Below are 17435 nucleotides of genomic sequence, written 5' to 3' on the forward strand. Positions count from 1 at the left end.
CTAATATTATTCTTATCACTTTTATTTATACAACAAGACTGCTGAGGGGCAAGTTGGGAGACGAATGTTTGTTTTGAAGATGTTATAATCTTAAAAGACAAAACGTAGGCACATGTGAGTGGAAGGAGGCACAACTTTGGCTACCAAAGATATTTAATAATAGTCATAATTTGTACTCATTCAGCATCTTTCATTCAAGGATCTCAAAGCATTTTGTAATCAAGAGTTCATTGAGACTCTCAAACTCTCTTGAGACAGCCAAGCATTATGAACACCATTTATAACAGCAGGGTGCAGGATCAGACTGGTTAATATTGCTGAGGATAAAACTCAGGAGGAATCCTGCCCTCCAATGCTGTGGATGCCAAACCAAGCACCCGCTCCAGTTTGAGAAGCTTTTTTTTACTGCAATTTATATATATAATCTTTTAATGTTAAGCAAAATATGTAGTCTTCATTTAAGTCACTGGTGTCCTGGGAAGTGTAATGGCCCATGTCACAGTTGACTAAAAGTGAGACTACAGACAGTGGGTTAAACACATTTGGTTAACCATTTGTTTGCTGTTACAGTTTTCACATGAAAAAAGCTTAGATTGAAACCTGTCTTGATGATGGAAAGTGATGTGATTTTAAGTTTCTTTGTGTATTAAAACAGAAACCTAATTTGCATATTTTAAGTATCTTTTCTAGCATATTCAGGCATCTGGCAAGAAAGCTATATTTAAACTGTTAATACAGTATGAATGCAAGTTTCACATGCAAAATTAGTACCATTAAAATTGTGAGATTTATTTTTCTTTTGAAACAAGCGATGCCCCAGCACTTCTGGTTTTGTTACCTGATAAGGCACTGCAGCTGGGACAGCCTATTTTTTCAATAGGCGATGAACCTGAACCACAGGGCAGGTGGTGCTCATTGTGGAAACACCCAGTCCAACCCCCAGCGCCGCATGGTGAATGGTGGTGAGCTCCCTCGTTGCTGTGGTCTGCCGGAGAAGGCACTGCACCAGAGGTGTGTGTAAGCCTGCGGTGCAGTGTCATTTTTTGTCTGTGAAAACGGTTGAGTTCTGCCTCTGTGAAGTCTTTTGCAAAAGAAAAACTTGAAGAAAAACAAAGCTCAGTTGTTCTTTGTGTTCTAGGGCTACTTCTGGAAGGGTGGGTTTTGGAAGGAGAATACGTTTTTTCGGTGGTTTTATTGTGGCAATGAATTGCCCGGGTTAGTTGTGGCAACACATCTCTTTTAATCAGTATGAATTTTGCAGCATTCCCATTTTTACGACATGTGCCCCTGTGCTTGTGCTATAAGATGCGGATGCAGTTTGGTTGGTGGGGAGGCCATGAGCCCCGCTTTGGAGTGCCACTTGCTGTGACCGCAGTCCACCACAGCTCTATGTCTTTCAGTGGTGCTCCCTGGGAGTTACACAAGGGAGCTCTGTACAGGTCTTAAGGCTCATCATCTCCCCAGGCAACAAGCCCTAGATGGCACTATGTACCCCAAGATGTATAGCCAAGATGACAAGAAGCCAATTCAAACCCATCTACAGCGCTTCCCTACGTAGCTTGGGACTAAGGCTTGGAGACTTGTCATCTCCTGTGGATACTTATGGCTCCTACTCTGAAATGCAGATTTTGACCTGCTGATAGGAGTAAATATAATGCTTAATTATATTTAAGCCTACAGTATTACGACACAAAGAGGAGGGGAGTTGATAAGTGGCCTGTTGGGACTTTACTGCTGGTGATGATGCATGGAAGTAAGAGAGTACTTGACTCTGAGCCCAGAGAGATGTGGAAAGGAAAGCAGCTTAGAGCAGAATAAAGCCTTCAATCTTGAAACAAACAGACGAGTAAGCTTAGGACCTCCTGATATAATTTTGTGAAGCAGACTAAGCTCGTCCAGCCAAAAGCATAGGGCTAAAATCATACAATCTCTTTATCTGTGTATTGGTATAAAGCTTCATTCTCCTTCTCAGTTGTACCATCCAGCGTGTGCCTTGAGTTCCTGTCTTTTTAAAAAAGTGCCTAAAATGTCTGTTCCCAAAGTTAGTGGGGTTAGTAGGAAAACACAAAACAAAACAGCCCCCTCCCCTTTTCATACGAGATAAGCCTTGACAAGTAAAGTGTATTCATGTAATGATAGGGCTAAGAGGCCCCAGGCAAGATCAGGCTGCACTTGTTTCTGTATGTACATTTAAGCAGCAATGGGGCATTAAAATGTAGTGGTTTATAGGTGTTCTTATTTGAAATATTTTAAATTTACTGTTTCCTGAGATAACATGTCAGATATTTATTACTTGGAGATCTGTTTGGTTTGCTTTTTCTAATGAGAAATGGCCAATGTTGCTCCATAAAAATCTAGCTCATCTCCTGTTAACCCCGAATATATAAACAAGCCACAGTGTCTAGCAGAAATGACAACTCTCCATAATAGAAGTGGGGATTATCGTTTAACACAGTCATACTCAATGCCGAATCAAGCAGCAGATAGCCGTGTTTACAGTTTATCCAACTTTGGTAACACCTAGCAAAAATAACTAGCCCTTCCAGCTTCAAAACATTAGTGAGAATGTGAAGAATAGCAAGAAAAGCTACTTAAGTCTGTTTGCAATATAATAGAATACAGATAATCCAAAGGACAAAACATTCATGCTCATTTATTACTGTGGTTGATGATTAATAAAACACTCTTGTCTCTGTGTAGTCACTTACATTGCAGAAGCTTTGAGAGCTTTGCAGGCACTGATTAATTAAGAGAGAAATATTGTTAAACCCATTTTACAGAGTAATTAGGGTGCACGTACGGTGATCCTGTTGAATTCAGTATCAATACAGAGAGACCAAGATTTTGTTTTCATGACTGTAAGCTAAAACCTGGGCTCCAGAGAATCAAAACAGGCATCTGTATGAGCAGCCTGATTTTCAGAAGTCCTGGGACCTTCTCAGCTATTTAATGATTTTGCATTCTGGCTCTATTGTCTTCCTTTTAAAACTACCAGACCAGACACCTCCTCTTCCACCTGTCTGCATCCCAGTTTCACAGTGTAAGGAAAAGAGATATTTAGGCAAAATTGCGGGCTGTAAAGTTAAAATGGAGAAAAAAATATTTTTATTATTATTGCTCAAATTCTGTGTAATTTACTGTCACAAGAGATCGTTGAAACTGAGAGCTTAGCAGGATTAGAGTAGAACTGGGAATGTGCATGGATAGCTAAGTGAGGATACAGTTACAATAATGAAGTTTAAAAATAAAGAAAAATATCCTCTAGAGCTTTGAAGTAGTTACAAAACTGCCCTATTTCAAAGCAAGCCAGTGTTTAACAAATGAGGACTCTGTTGCCAGAACTGCCCGTTCTGGATTGCTGGTTTGTTGCGGGAAGCGGTGGCGGGGCAGGTAGGCAGCGAGGGAACTGGTGGCTTGTCCCACTCCAGCACATCCCAGAGGAGACCTCGCTCCTGCCTGCCCAGAGACTTGTGATTTTGGGCTGCTGGTATGGGTGGGAGGTCATTGGCTGTCAGTGGGTACCTCCTTATGCAGGGTAGTTTCTTCAAAGGGTCTCGATGAGTTATTCTCTGACCAGGAGGAGCCCCAGGAATGTGCATGTTGTAGGGAATCTAGGCAGAATTGTCTTTTCAGGAATCTGTATGTACTCTGTCAGCCGTAACTTTTCACTGGGAAAATAAATCAAGAATTAAAATATTTTTTTCCAGTGCATCTCCTCTGTAAGAGAGATCAGTTGGCCTTAATTATAAACTGAATTACAGCTGCAGGCAATCTTTCTTTGGGAGCACAACTCATGAGAGATGTGGCACCATGCTGGATTTTTTGGTCTGAAAGTTTGCGATTGTTTTGGACAGTCAATAACTTAAATGAAAAAGTATGGTCTTTGTCAGGCCATTGAATAAAAAATGTGCTGCAATGCTATTTAACTGTTTATTTCACTGATGATCAGTTTTGGTGAGTGAAGTGAAAGGAAAGTGCTAACTTTATGCAGATGAACAAGAAGAAAAAAAATGAAAGGGAAAGTAAGTATCAGTGAAAGATGTTTCTGGCTGCCTTTCAATTCCAAATTGGGCTAATTCTACCTTCTGAAAAGAAGATAATTTCCACGTTTCTGTAATTGGGAACACATAATTGAAGTTATTTTCTCTCAGAGAGAAGAAGCTTCTTCTACAACGTTTGCAAATGGACAAGAAAAATGACCACATACAGTGCACTCTGAATGATGGTGCATTCATCACAGCATCATCTTCAGATGTCTTTGCAGATTTTGCGCTGTGGTTTTTGCCCATTTGAGTAAAAATTTATATGTGGATAGGGAAGGTTCATGTTGGCGAATGCACTGCGCTAACTGCAGAGCTCCCTTTTCTGGGCAGCCATTACATCAGAGCCAGCGGATGAGGTCTGGAGTAGGAAACATGCGCCACAGAAGCACTGAAAGAAGTACCAACTTTGTGTACCAAAATAACGATGTAGTGATTCCACGCGACTGCTTCTTTTGACCTGGCTTTTTAGGAACTGAACTTTAATGAGGAAGATGAGCCAGATGTTGTTGCAGTGCTTTGAGAGTGGCACAAGCGATTAACTCACTTCCTTTTGTTTGTAGCATGAAGATACTTTCTGCCATGGGGTTTAACCCTGGGAATGCTGGTATTTTTCTAAATGTTCCATTAGCTAAGCATGCAGGACAGTGTTTGTTCATCAATGTATTTGCATCTGTACATGCAGCTGCAATCAGCGTGCTCTTCCATGAGGTTGCTTTGTATTTGATGGCAGTAGCAAAGGTTGGACTCAGGTGTTCCTGCTCCCAAAGCATGGTCCTTCCTGCTGGCTTTTTGCCGACCAAGGCTCTTTTCCATTTTCATAGGTCAGTTTATCATCCCTGATGTTGCTGTGGTTAGCTAGACAGAGTGATGCTCAGGGAATTTGGGAGGCAATGTCGCAGTTCGGCACAGACCCCACCTTTGAGCTGTGTATATACTTCCTAGCTAAGGTAGTATGTATTTGTGTGCATTGAGGCATCGCGGAGAAAAGAGAATGCACAAAGATAACCGTGGTAGATTAGACAGCAAATTGGATTTCTAGGCAACCTTGATCATTGTACAGATCAGGAGAAAACAGAGGAAGTTTAATAAACAACAACAACACAACTCTGTTTTGTAAGGAAAGCCAGAGTTATATTTTTACCCTGACCTAACAAAGGAGGAGGAAGGAAACTGTTTTGCTGAAACAAGCATTTTAGATTGGACTAAGGATACACTTTTCTGTCTATGTTTGTGTGCGTGCGTGTCCCAGCAAACTCGACAGCAAGTTCATATGCATGAAATGCATTTTCCTGGAGGCACGTAGTCAGCATGTGCCATGCGAGGAGGAAAAAGATGTGCCTAGCACTGCTTAAATGTTGGTCAAAAAGGCATAGCATTTTAGTCAAAATAAGTTAAAGTGTCTCATAACATTGTGGTTGGTATTTTTTATTTTTGCTGACATTGGGTACTGGATAAGAAATCTGCCTGGTTTGGAAAAGTGCAATGTAGATAAAATATGAGAGCAGCCTGTTTATTGTATGTAGGAGGCAGAGTGGCCTCCAAAACCAGAGAAAGTCAAACCGAACTGAAAATATGCAGATTTTGGTCTTTCATTTTAAATGGCACAGCCCAAGCCCTTACTGAAGCGGGCACAAGTGGCCCCCCCGATGGGAAGGTGGGGGAAGCTGGTATGGAAGAGAGGGAGAGGCTTCACACCCCGCCTGCCCAGGGTGTCCTGCCACAGCCTGCAGATGCAGTGGCTTTGGGTTGGAGAGTGACCAGTGTAGGTCTGCAGCGCTGAGCCCGGCCCCGGCAGGCTGCGTGTGAGGCTGAAGACGTGGGGCTCGCAGCAGCTGGGTTGAAGGTTTTGTCTTCATCTCAGAGCCCACGTGTGATGATGGGCAAATCGCTTCAGCTCCATGCATCTCACTTCCCTTTTCTCTGAGCAGGCAGCAGCTTGTGCCTTCTGTTTTGGTCCATTTATATTATAAGGCTCAAAGTTAAAAGCAATGTTTCAAATTTTGGGTGGTCAGAGCCCATCAGAGGAGGCTGGAGCATGGCACTTCCACACTTTCGTGCCATAGTGGTGATTGCTAACAGGAGAGAGACAAGGATGGGGGCAATCAACAGCTTCATGACATACTGTCTTCTCCAGGGAAGGAGTCTCAGTTGAAGGGGTGGCAATGGTCATTCCTTTCTGCATGGAAACTGAAATAGGTACAATAGGTGGAGTACTATTTTAAGAGGTTCAGTTGCCAGATTGATTTCCCAAGCTAATAAATCCTTGGCTGCACTTGCTGTGTTAAAATATATGTTCAGGCGAGAGTCGTGGTCAGCTCTTAGGAACAAGAGAGCAACAGAAAAAAATAGGTTGTTCCAAGATTAAATGCTTTACATTTGGCACCTTTAATTGGCTTATTAATAAACCTTTTTTTTTTAGGGTTATGCTATTTATTATTTCTAATGAAATAGTTGTCGACTAGCCTTCTAAAACCAGCCACAAAGCACTGGCCAAGGGCGTCTGAGTGTGCTGGGTCAAGTACCTGGCTCTGAAACTCCTAGTCATATGAGTGGCCTTATCCTCACCAAAATGATATATCCCATAGAGAGGGCACTTACATGACTTGGAAAGCGAATGCAAGTCCTGTGCACCATACAGGCCTCTCTCCCCATATGAAAAGATAAATTGTGGTAACCCAAACACATCAGCGTGGTTTCATTTGTACAATAGAGTTTACTGAGCTGTGTGTGGACAGGATTTCCAGATGTTCAACAGCTTCCTCAGTACAACTGCTAAGCATCTAGAAATCCTGGACAAATGCACAAAATCTTGGAATATTGCTCAGGAAAAAAAAAATCCCTGAGCAGAAAAAGAAAACATCTCTGGGAAAACCTGAATGTATGGTATATCCAACCTATATTTTCATTTAGGGAGGTTGAACGTACTGCAAATAGACCTTGCATAGCCCTCCAGGGAAATTCATCCAGCCTGGGGATAATTCCAGGTGCCCTTCCTTCCAGGGACCATGGCACCCACCTCCTTTGTGCACTGCTGATACTCTCTTAGAGGGCGGTTGGTGGTCAGGCAGCGAGTGCAACTGCCGTGTTGTGTGTGCACGGCAAATCCAGCACTTCAGTGCAATCGTCTGCTGTGCTCGTGGGTGTAGCGCCTGCGAGATAGATCAGGTCAACAAGTGAGGGTGGTGATGGTGTACCAGCTTAGCATGGGCCCTAGAAAAATAAATATGACAAGGTCAGGAACATGAAAGTGTTTGGTTTCTGGGAGTGGATGATTGAAGTATTATTGCTAAGCGCCGTTCTGAGACTTTCTCTACATTGATTGATGTCTCATTTGAAATCTCCTTCCTGCCTGAAAGAAAAAAGCGTGAAAGCATTTAGTTAATTCTCTTGCAGTGCTTTAAAGCTGCTGTTCTCTGTTGAACATGACTGGCTCAATAAAGATTCATCATGTCAGATGTAGTCTCTCTAAGCCAGATAGAGGTGGCCAGTGTATTGTTTCTCCAGTGATTTTACATTTTCTTCCCATTTAAGTAGGTATGGAGCATGGAAAAATGCTTCCTTGTAGACTAAGGCTCATAAGTTTCATATCTAAGGTCCCATCCATGAAAAAGGCAGCAATTAATCAATGAAATCACTTGCTTTACTGAAATGCTGCCTTTCATAAATAAGCTAGTTTTCTCATGCAAGTCTTTCAGGAAAGCAGTGCATGCAAGGAAAGCTGGTGTCAGCATTTTTTAATCCTGAAATGACGGAGTTTCTCATTATGGACACCAAACTTAGCTTCTTCTAAGAAACTTCTAGGCACGAGGCTATTCCTCTGCTTCTCAAAATATGCCTGTACTTCTGCTGTTTTCCAGGGAGAAGACTCGCTGAGACAGGCTGCACAAACTCTATGCCAGCTGTTAGCGTATGAAGGCCAAGAGGTCTCAGTTTCTAAGCACATGTTAAAACCTTTGTATCCCTAGTACTAAAGATCTGTGGACCAGCTCCTGCTCTCACTGATGTTAACAGCAGGATTTGTGTCAAAACAAACAAGAAGAGAACATAACTAGCAGCTCGGGATTATCTGTCTTTGTCCATATACTCCACCACTGTAGGAATGATTGTTCTAGCATTTTTTCTATTGCATTGTTAAGTGATGGAAGCTGTTGCCAAATCCCAACTGAAATGCTTCCAAAGTCTTTTTCAGTGTTGGAAAATGTTTGTATCAAGTTATCCTTGGAATAATTTTCTCCTTTATTTATTATTATGTGCTATCCAGTAGACACCTAATTATGAGGCACAGAATACTTCTCATTCTAGGAGGATATATAGCACTTCACTGGATGTTTTTAGGACTCCATTTTCATTACATTAAATGAGATGTTTACTTGCATGAATCCCTTGGGTTTTAAAAAAAAGCAAAAATAAAGACAAAGAATGAAGTTCAACACTGAACAGCCAATAGACCATCTTATTGTGGGTGAATGCTTTTATACCACATCACAGACTGTTTGTCCTTTTTTTTTCAGAGTGGGTATCCAAGCTCTGGACCTGCATCAAGCACTCCTGCCTTCAGACCTGAGGATGAGTTGGAACATCTGACCAAGAAAATGCTATATGACATGGAGAATCCTCCTTCTGATGACTACTTTGGTGAGCAGTGCTATGTCACAAGTGTCTGTAGCCCCTTTCTGTATTTACTAGATTTGGTAACGGGGTGACCTGGCAGCTGCGCTGTTAATGTAGTGACATTCGTATTGATGGATTTGCTTTCCATGCTTGGGCTGTAAGTGTAATCATCCATAGGAATTCCTCTGTAATTTCAGCATAAATCTCATGCTTGCTTGCTGTATGTTTATAGTCTTTCCAGTTATAAAGTTAAATTTTTCAGTGTCTGGTTCATTTTCACACCATCTGTCCCCAGCTTCTAGGCTACCAGGCTGAATTTAGGTGTGGTGCGCTGTCTTGTCCACCTGCCCCATTCCTTCTCATTGCAGCTGCGTAAAACCTGGCAACGTAAATGTGTTCTGCTCCCAAGGCATGGATTTTCATTTTCTGTATGCTGGCATAGATTAAAAGGAAATCCATTTTGAGTCAATCAGGTTGATTTTGCATGGGGATCTGTTAGCCCAGAACTGGGTCCAACACGTTTGAGGAAGAAAAATCTGAACTGATTGGCTCATAACCATGTCATCTTCCTTGCCTGGAAAAAGATAAGCAGCTAATTTCCTTTTTAAGTGGTATAGGATGGAATTATCTATCTCAGGCATCTACAAGTGTAAAGTATATATCTTGCCTTTGTATAAAAGACAGGTGATAAGGCCTCTGAACTCTGCATTCGAGTCGAGAGCCTTGGGCACAGTTGATGCATCTCGTCTGTATGCTTAGTTTCTTACAGGCTTGGGTGATAGTGTTGTTAGGAAACAAGCTGCTGTAGTCTGTAGAGTTAAAGACTGGGGTAGGCCATTCATTTTGTGTTCTTTATCTTCCTTTATTTCATCATTTCTTGAAAGCTTCACTTAGATTGCCCCCTAGGTCTATTTGCTATAGATTTTGGTTGGACCAAAACATTCCTGTCTTAAAGAAACTTTTGTGGTTTGGTTTAATCAGAAAGCAGGTGGGACCAAGGTTTCACTAATAAACAGGGATCTTGCAGTGACAAGGATCTGATTACACGAGAAGGTCAAGATGTTCTCAGCAAACAAACATTGCCCTTGTAGATGAGGTTGATATCAGTCCCCATTCTCCATCAGTACCTACTGCTTTCTATGGTCTCCACCCCTACAGCCGAAATGTCTTCTCTATAAACATTGATAGTCATCAGACGTGATGACTGGCACAGATCGGAGGTGTGAGCAAGAATGACTAACTGAAGAGAGGATATCTGTGCTGCTACATTTGACTTAATCTCTGCCCTTATCCATTTGTGTTCACTCTCTGATGTTTTAAAAGCAAAGCAACAACCAAACAAACATAACATGTATTTAGCCATTAGCGTGGGCGGGCAGGAGGGAGAAGCCTTTTTCCCGCTCCCTTCAGGCAAATGGCTGAAGCCCTGAAGCATGAGATTTGATTACAGTCATTTTCTTAATGCAGATCCATGAGTGGCAAGAGCTGGTTGATGGACCAAAGCCCACCCAGTTCTCATAGCCCAAGAAATTAGGCAGGTGAACAAAAAACTTGGAGATTCACAGGATCCAAGGTCAGAAAGGACCTTGCCGTTATACTGCCTAATGTCCTACTCTCAGTTTCTCCCAGAGACATGATTGAATCATGACTTAAAAAAAAAAATAATCTAATCTTATCTTAAAGACTTCAAGCAATAGTGAGTCAACCACCTACCCTGATAAGCTGTTCTAGTGATTAATTTTCCTCACAGTTCAGAAATTGCTTCCTGAAGTGGAGCTTTAGTTTAGTTTAGCACTTGTGTTTATGAAGCTGAAATGCTCAGGTTTTGCAGACTAATACTGTATCACTAAGATGGCTCTGCTCTGTTTGAGAGTGTAGTACATCAAAGTTTTTTTCATCCAAAAGGGATGCATAGCTCAAAGTGCTGGAACATAAAGTCTCTCAACATTCGATATTAAGTCATCAATTTGGCTATCAGATGGGAGGTCAAACCAATGCCATGCCAATAGCTCTTAATTCAGCAGGAGACAAGAAAATGGAGAGGAGGCTCCAGAGCATTCAGAAATGTTGCCAACATTGTTTATATAAGCGGTAGCATGATCAAAGATGGAATAATCATGCATGATGCAAGCTGGTAGATGAAAACCAAACACCAACACCAGTCCTACCTTGGGCAGGTGATCTTTAATTAAAAGCTGTACCTGATTGATCTTCTAATTGCACTGAGTCTGTGCCACTGAAGGTCATCTCTGAAGTAGTGTCAGCCTTTTTGATGTGCAGAAGAACCGTATGTAGGGCTGAACTCCTCCTCAGCTCTCTAAGCGTGCTGTAACCCATGCAGCCATTTGGGAGACACAGCCACAACTAATTATATGCCTCCCAAGAAAAACATAAAACAAAACCAGCAGTTCTGGAGCACTACATTTTTTTATGATTGGATAAAATCAAAGATGTGGGCTGCCCTTATCTTCCTAGGTTTGTTCCAGCCTGAGCTACTCCCAGAGGGACATGGGCTCTGGAGTCACAGTGGATGAGGCTTTTTGATATGGCAGTGCAGGCCGGGAGTTTTATACGAATTCTGGCTATGTCAGAGCTAAATACCCATCTACTTGAGCTGTCAGCCAGTGCCTTTCAGTAACTTCATGCTCATGTGGAAAGAACAAATTAAGTGTGGGAGGAAAAAAAGAGTCTTTCAACTTTGGTTACTGTCTCAACCAATATCTCTGCCTTTGTTCTTTATTTATTTAGCATGGTAGCATGGATTGTACAAGATTCATATGGCACATTGATCAAATAATCAGAAAAAGGACAAATGGGCAGAGACATTGACTCTGATTTGCATTAAATATCTTCTGCCTGAGGTCTAAATGCCATGGTAATTGTGGCATACCAGATAGCTGTCAGCTAATCACTTTTATTAGTTTGAATTTAGAAAACTGGATTTCAGCATATTAAAAGTTGGTTAAGAGCAGATAGGTTTTGAATTGAGGAATCTAATTAACCTTGCTAGAAAGCTGCAAGGCGTTATATTAAGTCATGAAAATAATTTGTTGGAATAATTACATTTGAACTGTCAGGCTGGAGAAAGGTCATTTTACTTGGCCCGTCAGCACTCTGGGATCTTTTCTGTAGCCATCTTCCTTCTGGAATTTCACTTGCTATATCTCTGGTTTTTGATCAAGCCATCGTGATTCAGGAGTCAGCGTGGGCGGAGTGGAGGTTCCTGGTGAGGGAAGAGAAGTAGGAGCCACTAAAGTTGTCTCTTTGCCCTGGAAATGCCGGCTGGTACTGCTGGCAGACCAGGTGAGCTGAGTTCCGAAGCAGGACAGCCAGCACTTCCATCAGGTCTGTGCTCACTGCCCCTCTCTGCAGCTTCCCTTGGTGGAAATGACTGGAGGTGGTTTCAAGAGTTGGGGGAACTGTTCTAGCCAGTGATCACTGCTGCAGACACACACAGCTGGCGGGACAGCATGGTTCACTCTGCGTTCCCAGGGAGTCCAGGTGCGTGGTCAGAGCCAGAAGCAGCATGCTGGAGACACACTTTGGAACAACAAGATCGCAGTTTGCAGTTGTTTGTTGCCTAGACTTACCACAGCAGCACTGTCCAGTCACTGGTAAATCCTCTAGCTGCCATTGGCAAGGCAGTGCTTAAGCATGGAAATATCATCACTGAGCATAATAATTAAAAAAACACTGTAAATTTTTAGGTGTTAAACATGCATACCAGGTATTCTGCCAAACTTAGTTTTGTTGAAAGGCCACACTACCATACTGAGTCTAAGCACCCCAATCCGTGGTGTATATCCCCTCTTACTCTCCTGTGGAATGACTTATGGAGTGACTTCTCCTGGGAAGTCCTGGCAGATGAGCAAATTGAAGTCTTTTATGTCTAAGCCACTCTTCCTTCTTTACTGCTGATTCAGTTGCTGATCTGTGGTAGTTGGCTGTCTTTAATCAAATCCCTTTTTATTAGAAAGGATTCCCAAATGTGTTATACACTGAGCAGTAGGGATGGTTTCTGTCTGTCACGGCCCTCCCCGTTGATAAATGTGCTATTGTTGATAGGCATGTCTGATTTGTTGAAGAAAAAAACAATACTTTGTGGAGTGGAAATTGGTTAAGGTTGGGGGAGGAGAAATGGATATTTACAGGAGATTAGGATGAAACTATGAAAATGGTTTGTTGGCCACCATGGGAAATTAAAGCCCTTGGTTTTGCATTAAAAAACCCCCAGCAAAATCCACACACATGAAGATCACAACTGTTCTGGACCACTGTTTCAAGTCTTATAGAAAGAAATGACTTCTGACAGCTTATCAGTCTCTATCACCATGCAGACAATGCTGATTAAGACTGGAGAAGTGCCACTGGGGCCCCTCATCTCTTGTTGCCTTCTGGACTATGTCCCAGCTGAGTCACTCCCCAGAGCAGAGGAGTTTCCCTGACTGGTGGGAAGAAACTTTTGCTGGTATTTTACTGTAAGTGCTCAGAGCTACCAAAGGAACCACCAGTTTTATATATTTGATAAGGTAGCAGTCTCCTTTTGTAGTTCCAGTGGGCTGCAGGGATGCACATGGGGAGAAGAGAGATATTAAGATGGTGCTGTTGAAAATTCTGAGTTTGTGCAATAAAGGGACCTTGATTTGACTCAGAGCTGATGATTCAGGATATGTAGTTTTCTTATGTGTATATGCTGTGTGCCCTGACTTTGACAATGGGAGAGGTGGTGCAGAGCTAGGCTGAGGAGCAAGGTCAGTAAGCAGGATGCTTCACTTCTTTTTGTTCTTCTCATCCTCACCTCTTGTGAGACCCGTGGCAGATCATTTTACCTTTCTAAACTCTCTTTTTTTCCCCTTGCACCCTATTTGCAGGGCACTTAATCTGCATAGTCCTTCAGACAGGAGCTGATTAACAGCAGCAGTTGTATGAATGCACGCCACAGAGAAGCCTACATCTCCAACGGTTCTTTGAGATGCTGTGTCACAGTTAAGACTCAAGAATGATACGTGGCACCAGTATTGAATCTGTCAAGGCTCTGTCAGCCTTTCCACTTGCTGGCTTTGCATCTCCATTAGGCTTCCATTCATAAGCTAAAAACCCTTCACTTGGACCAGAGACCTGGTGTCTGAACGGAGTCAAAGGTGTTCCCTTATTTAATTTCTTGAGAGGGAGGATATGGGTTAGCAGGTAGCAGTCCAAGTGAGATATGGGAGAGACTGTGTTAGAGTCATAGAAGCTCCAGATGAGGAGACTTCCTAGGTTGTCCAGTTACAGCTTCCTTCAGTTCGTGGTGTCTTTGTTCCCTGTGACGTGGCTCTGTGGGCTGAACAGTTCTAGTGTCTCTAAATTGAACATGTTCTGCATTGCATTTCAGTCTTTGTCAGGCATTTCCATAGCCTCTAAGAGGCTCAGGTAGCCTCTTGGTTTCGTCTGAATTACCACCAGAAAAAGAAAATGAAAGTTGTCATGTCTTGCCTGTATTCCTAGGTCTCTTCTGAAAAGGTTATCATTAAAAGATACAGCGTATTATTAAAAGAGCATAATTACATTGTAATTTTGCCATGTAATGTGATGTGTCATCATGCCTTTTGTTTAAAGGCAGGGTTTCTGGTGCAAGATAGCATACGTTCTCATCTGAACAACATCTGGGTCAGAAAATAGTAGGTTAGATTTTCAATGACTGATGAGCCGACAGTCATTTTCTGTTATGTAACCACTCACAAAAGTAGGAAGAACAGACATATAATGGGGACCCTTTTCTCCATTGTAGTTCAAGTTATTATTTTTTTATGTTCAAGCCATATTCCAGCATTTGAACACAGCCTCAAAGGCTGGGAGCAGCCTGCGCTCAGGGAGGTCATGGTGCGGTACCATCAACATCCATCTGCCCTCTTGTGGCCTGCCGCAAGGGGAGTCACCCTCCCTCTGCTCCCCAGGGACTTTAATTACCCTGCTAAATGGCTTTCAGAGCCTGTTTCTTCAGTCTCACTTCTGTCAATGCTTGCCATCCCCCCATCTAGCTTTCTTTCAGGGAGTCTCTACAACCGCTGGCGATCCTTGTACAGCAAATGCGGGTAGAGTTTGGAGAGCAAATTTATAAGGATGGTCTCAGCGCAACCTACAGGGTGAATTTTGGCCCACAGTTGCAGACTGGGAAGAGAAAAAGAGGAGGCCAGTGAACGGTTGGAGAGCAAAATCTACCCTGTCTACGTGCATTTATCTCCAGCCACGAGAAAGGCAAGAGAAAGTGGGGACACAGAGGCTGTGAGGTGGTTTAAGTTGCTTTTCATAATTTGAAAGACTGTGTAAATGGATGCAAAAGTTTGATTCTTCCTGCCATTGATGTGATCCACATCCTACTCTGCAGTAATTGTGGGAAAAATGTTTTGTGAAGCTAAGCACCTAGATCTTTTTATGCCAGGGATTGTATTCTTATAAAGTCTTAAGTGCACATCTCTTAATGAAGATCAAGCAGATGTAGCAGTCAGGAATGGGGAAGGTTGCACTCCTGAGCACCTGGTACCCACATGTGCCAAGAGGCAGGCGACTCGCATTCCCTTTTTCCTCTTCTTATCCACACAAGAGTGGATGGGACTTTGCATTATGAGTGTTTCTGAAGCACAGTCTCTTCAGAGACCGGCGCTGCTTCACAGATGTGATCTAAATCTTGCATCAAAACCAAAATTACCCTTTGTTACTGTAGGTGATAAAATGCCAGCTGGAACAGGTAGCAAGTAGCATGACATCCTTGGTGTTTTTAAGTCCCTGGCTTCGCTTTAATTGCTGGCAGTCAACCTAGACATATTTTTACTTTTAAACAGAACTGATTTGATGCAGAAGTCATTTCATGGAGAATAAGTGCAGAGTACCAAGCTAGCATTTTAGCAAAGGGATTTCCATGATCACCTGTGTGCTGTGAAAGAAAGGTGGGTTTCAGGCCGCACGTGGAATTAGGTTTGTCCCAACAGTCAGTAAATGAAAGCTGACAATTTCCTGCTGTCTTCTACGAGCAGTGAAATGTGCTAATGAAATACCAGGGGTGTGTCTTTCTAAAGTCCAGCAGTATTCTACAGGATTCTTCAGTATGTTTAGAAATGAACATATCCATTGAAAAAAAATTAATCCATGAGGGTGGCAGATATTTCTTATGTTGCAATAGGGCCCTCAGTGTGCTAGGAGCTGTAAAAATGGATAGCAAAGCTCATCCTCCTTCTGAAAAGACATTGGGCCATGATGAGGCTACTAGCCAAACCCCCCAAAATTAATAGTCCTACATGAAAATGATGTAAATCTTTCTACCTTTATTTGAGAAGCAGTTCAAAGAGAATCTAGCTTGTTCACGGTAAACTTACACGCCCATAGCAAACTCTCTATGGACTAAAATGGCTGAAGAATTGATCATGAGCCATCAAGTCTTCGGCTGCAGGCCATTAGTCCGTAGCTAACTCAGGTCATTAAGAAGCGAAAGTGTGACCTACCTTATGGCTGTTTCCTGCCCCACATGAAATGAGTTGGCTGGTCTCAGGGGGGTTCTCTGTGGGTACGTCATCGCCTCACTAAAAACCATAAATTGTGGCACCCGGAGGACCCCTGGTTGGGAATCTCCTCGAGGAGGCCGGGAGCTGAAGGCAGACTGTTAGTCTAGGCGCATGTGGCATTTGTTCTCCCTCTCCTCTTGTTAGACCTGTTTTATGGAGACGAATGAAACCAGGAGTTTCCATCCAGGATTTCATAAGCACTAAATTCTCATGCACAGGTATTTTAAGAGGGGGGGTGTGTATGTGTGTCTATGAATGAGTGAGAATGGTTTTCTGGATTGTGGTTTCATAGAAATAATTTTCACTTCAGATGGAGCTTTGGAGTGTTTTAAGCCTCAAGACTTTTTTTGGTCATAACTTGTGGCTAAGTTGTGGAGAGAGATACAGGCAGTCAGTTTTGCAGCTGCAGTTAGAAACCACACTTCCAGCCGTGCAGTCCTGGACAAATTTTTGTCCCAATAACATGAAAACAGTATAATTTCTCTTTGTTTCGAGTTGGTTATGCACATGACCTGGCATAAATGAACCCTTTTTTTTCTTTTTTAAAACTGAAAACAGCTCACCTATTGTTTGAAGCTGGTTGCACTAAATCTGCAGTTGCTTCCGTGTTATTTTATGGCTTATTTCTACTAGAGTAACGTCTAAGGCCTGCTAGCAAGACTGTGGTCACGCTGCACTCTGTGCAAATTAAACATGAAGTAGGAAAAGTATCTATCTCTCAGAGCTCCCAAACTGAAAATATGGCAAGGATCAGGATATTATTATTGTCCTTAATTTACAAATGAGAGGCTGACTGGCAGAGTTTAGATGACTCACCCAGAGTCATGCAGAGAACCAGTAGCAAAGTGGGAATTGAGCCTAGAATTTCTTCAAGTCCCGTGCCTTACCCACAGCTGTGGCCACACTCTTTATTTTATGTGAAAATCAACAAAATGGACTTGTGAGCCTTGTCTGATGAGAAATCACAACTGGTCTGAAAGCTCTTCCCAGCATTTAGATCACAAGCCCTATTTTCCAGGGTTAAAACATGGCTGTGAAAATAAGAAAGGGGGAAAAAGGCGCTTCAGGATCACACTTGGTAATTTTAACTGCTGTTAATATAATGTACTCACTAATGCTATCACACTTCAGCGTTTGATAGTTCAAGGCTATTAGGAAAACTGATAATTCACCGTAGTAATCTGTTGCTTTCCAGTCTAGCAATCACCGTTCCACGGGGTGGGTGGTGGGGGGGTGGAGGGGG

The 17435-nt window shown here is 42.5% G+C and overlaps 1 protein-coding gene across 1 annotated transcript in view; it reads left to right on the top strand.

The window, feature by feature from the left end:
• LPP (LIM domain containing preferred translocation partner in lipoma) overlaps positions 1-17435 on the top strand; it is a 211591-nt gene that overhangs the window by 127163 nt on the left and 66993 nt on the right. The window contains exon 6 of the mRNA XM_009883357.1: positions 8602-8678. Coding sequence (XP_009881659.1) covers positions 8602-8678 — 77 coding nt within the window. The remainder of the gene's footprint in view (positions 1-8601; positions 8679-17435) is intronic.

The sequence above is a fragment of the Charadrius vociferus genome, unplaced genomic scaffold (genome assembly GCF_000708025.1).
Source record: "Charadrius vociferus isolate BGI_N301 unplaced genomic scaffold, ASM70802v2 scaffold214, whole genome shotgun sequence".
NCBI classification, from domain to species: Eukaryota; Metazoa; Chordata; class Aves; order Charadriiformes; family Charadriidae; genus Charadrius; species Charadrius vociferus.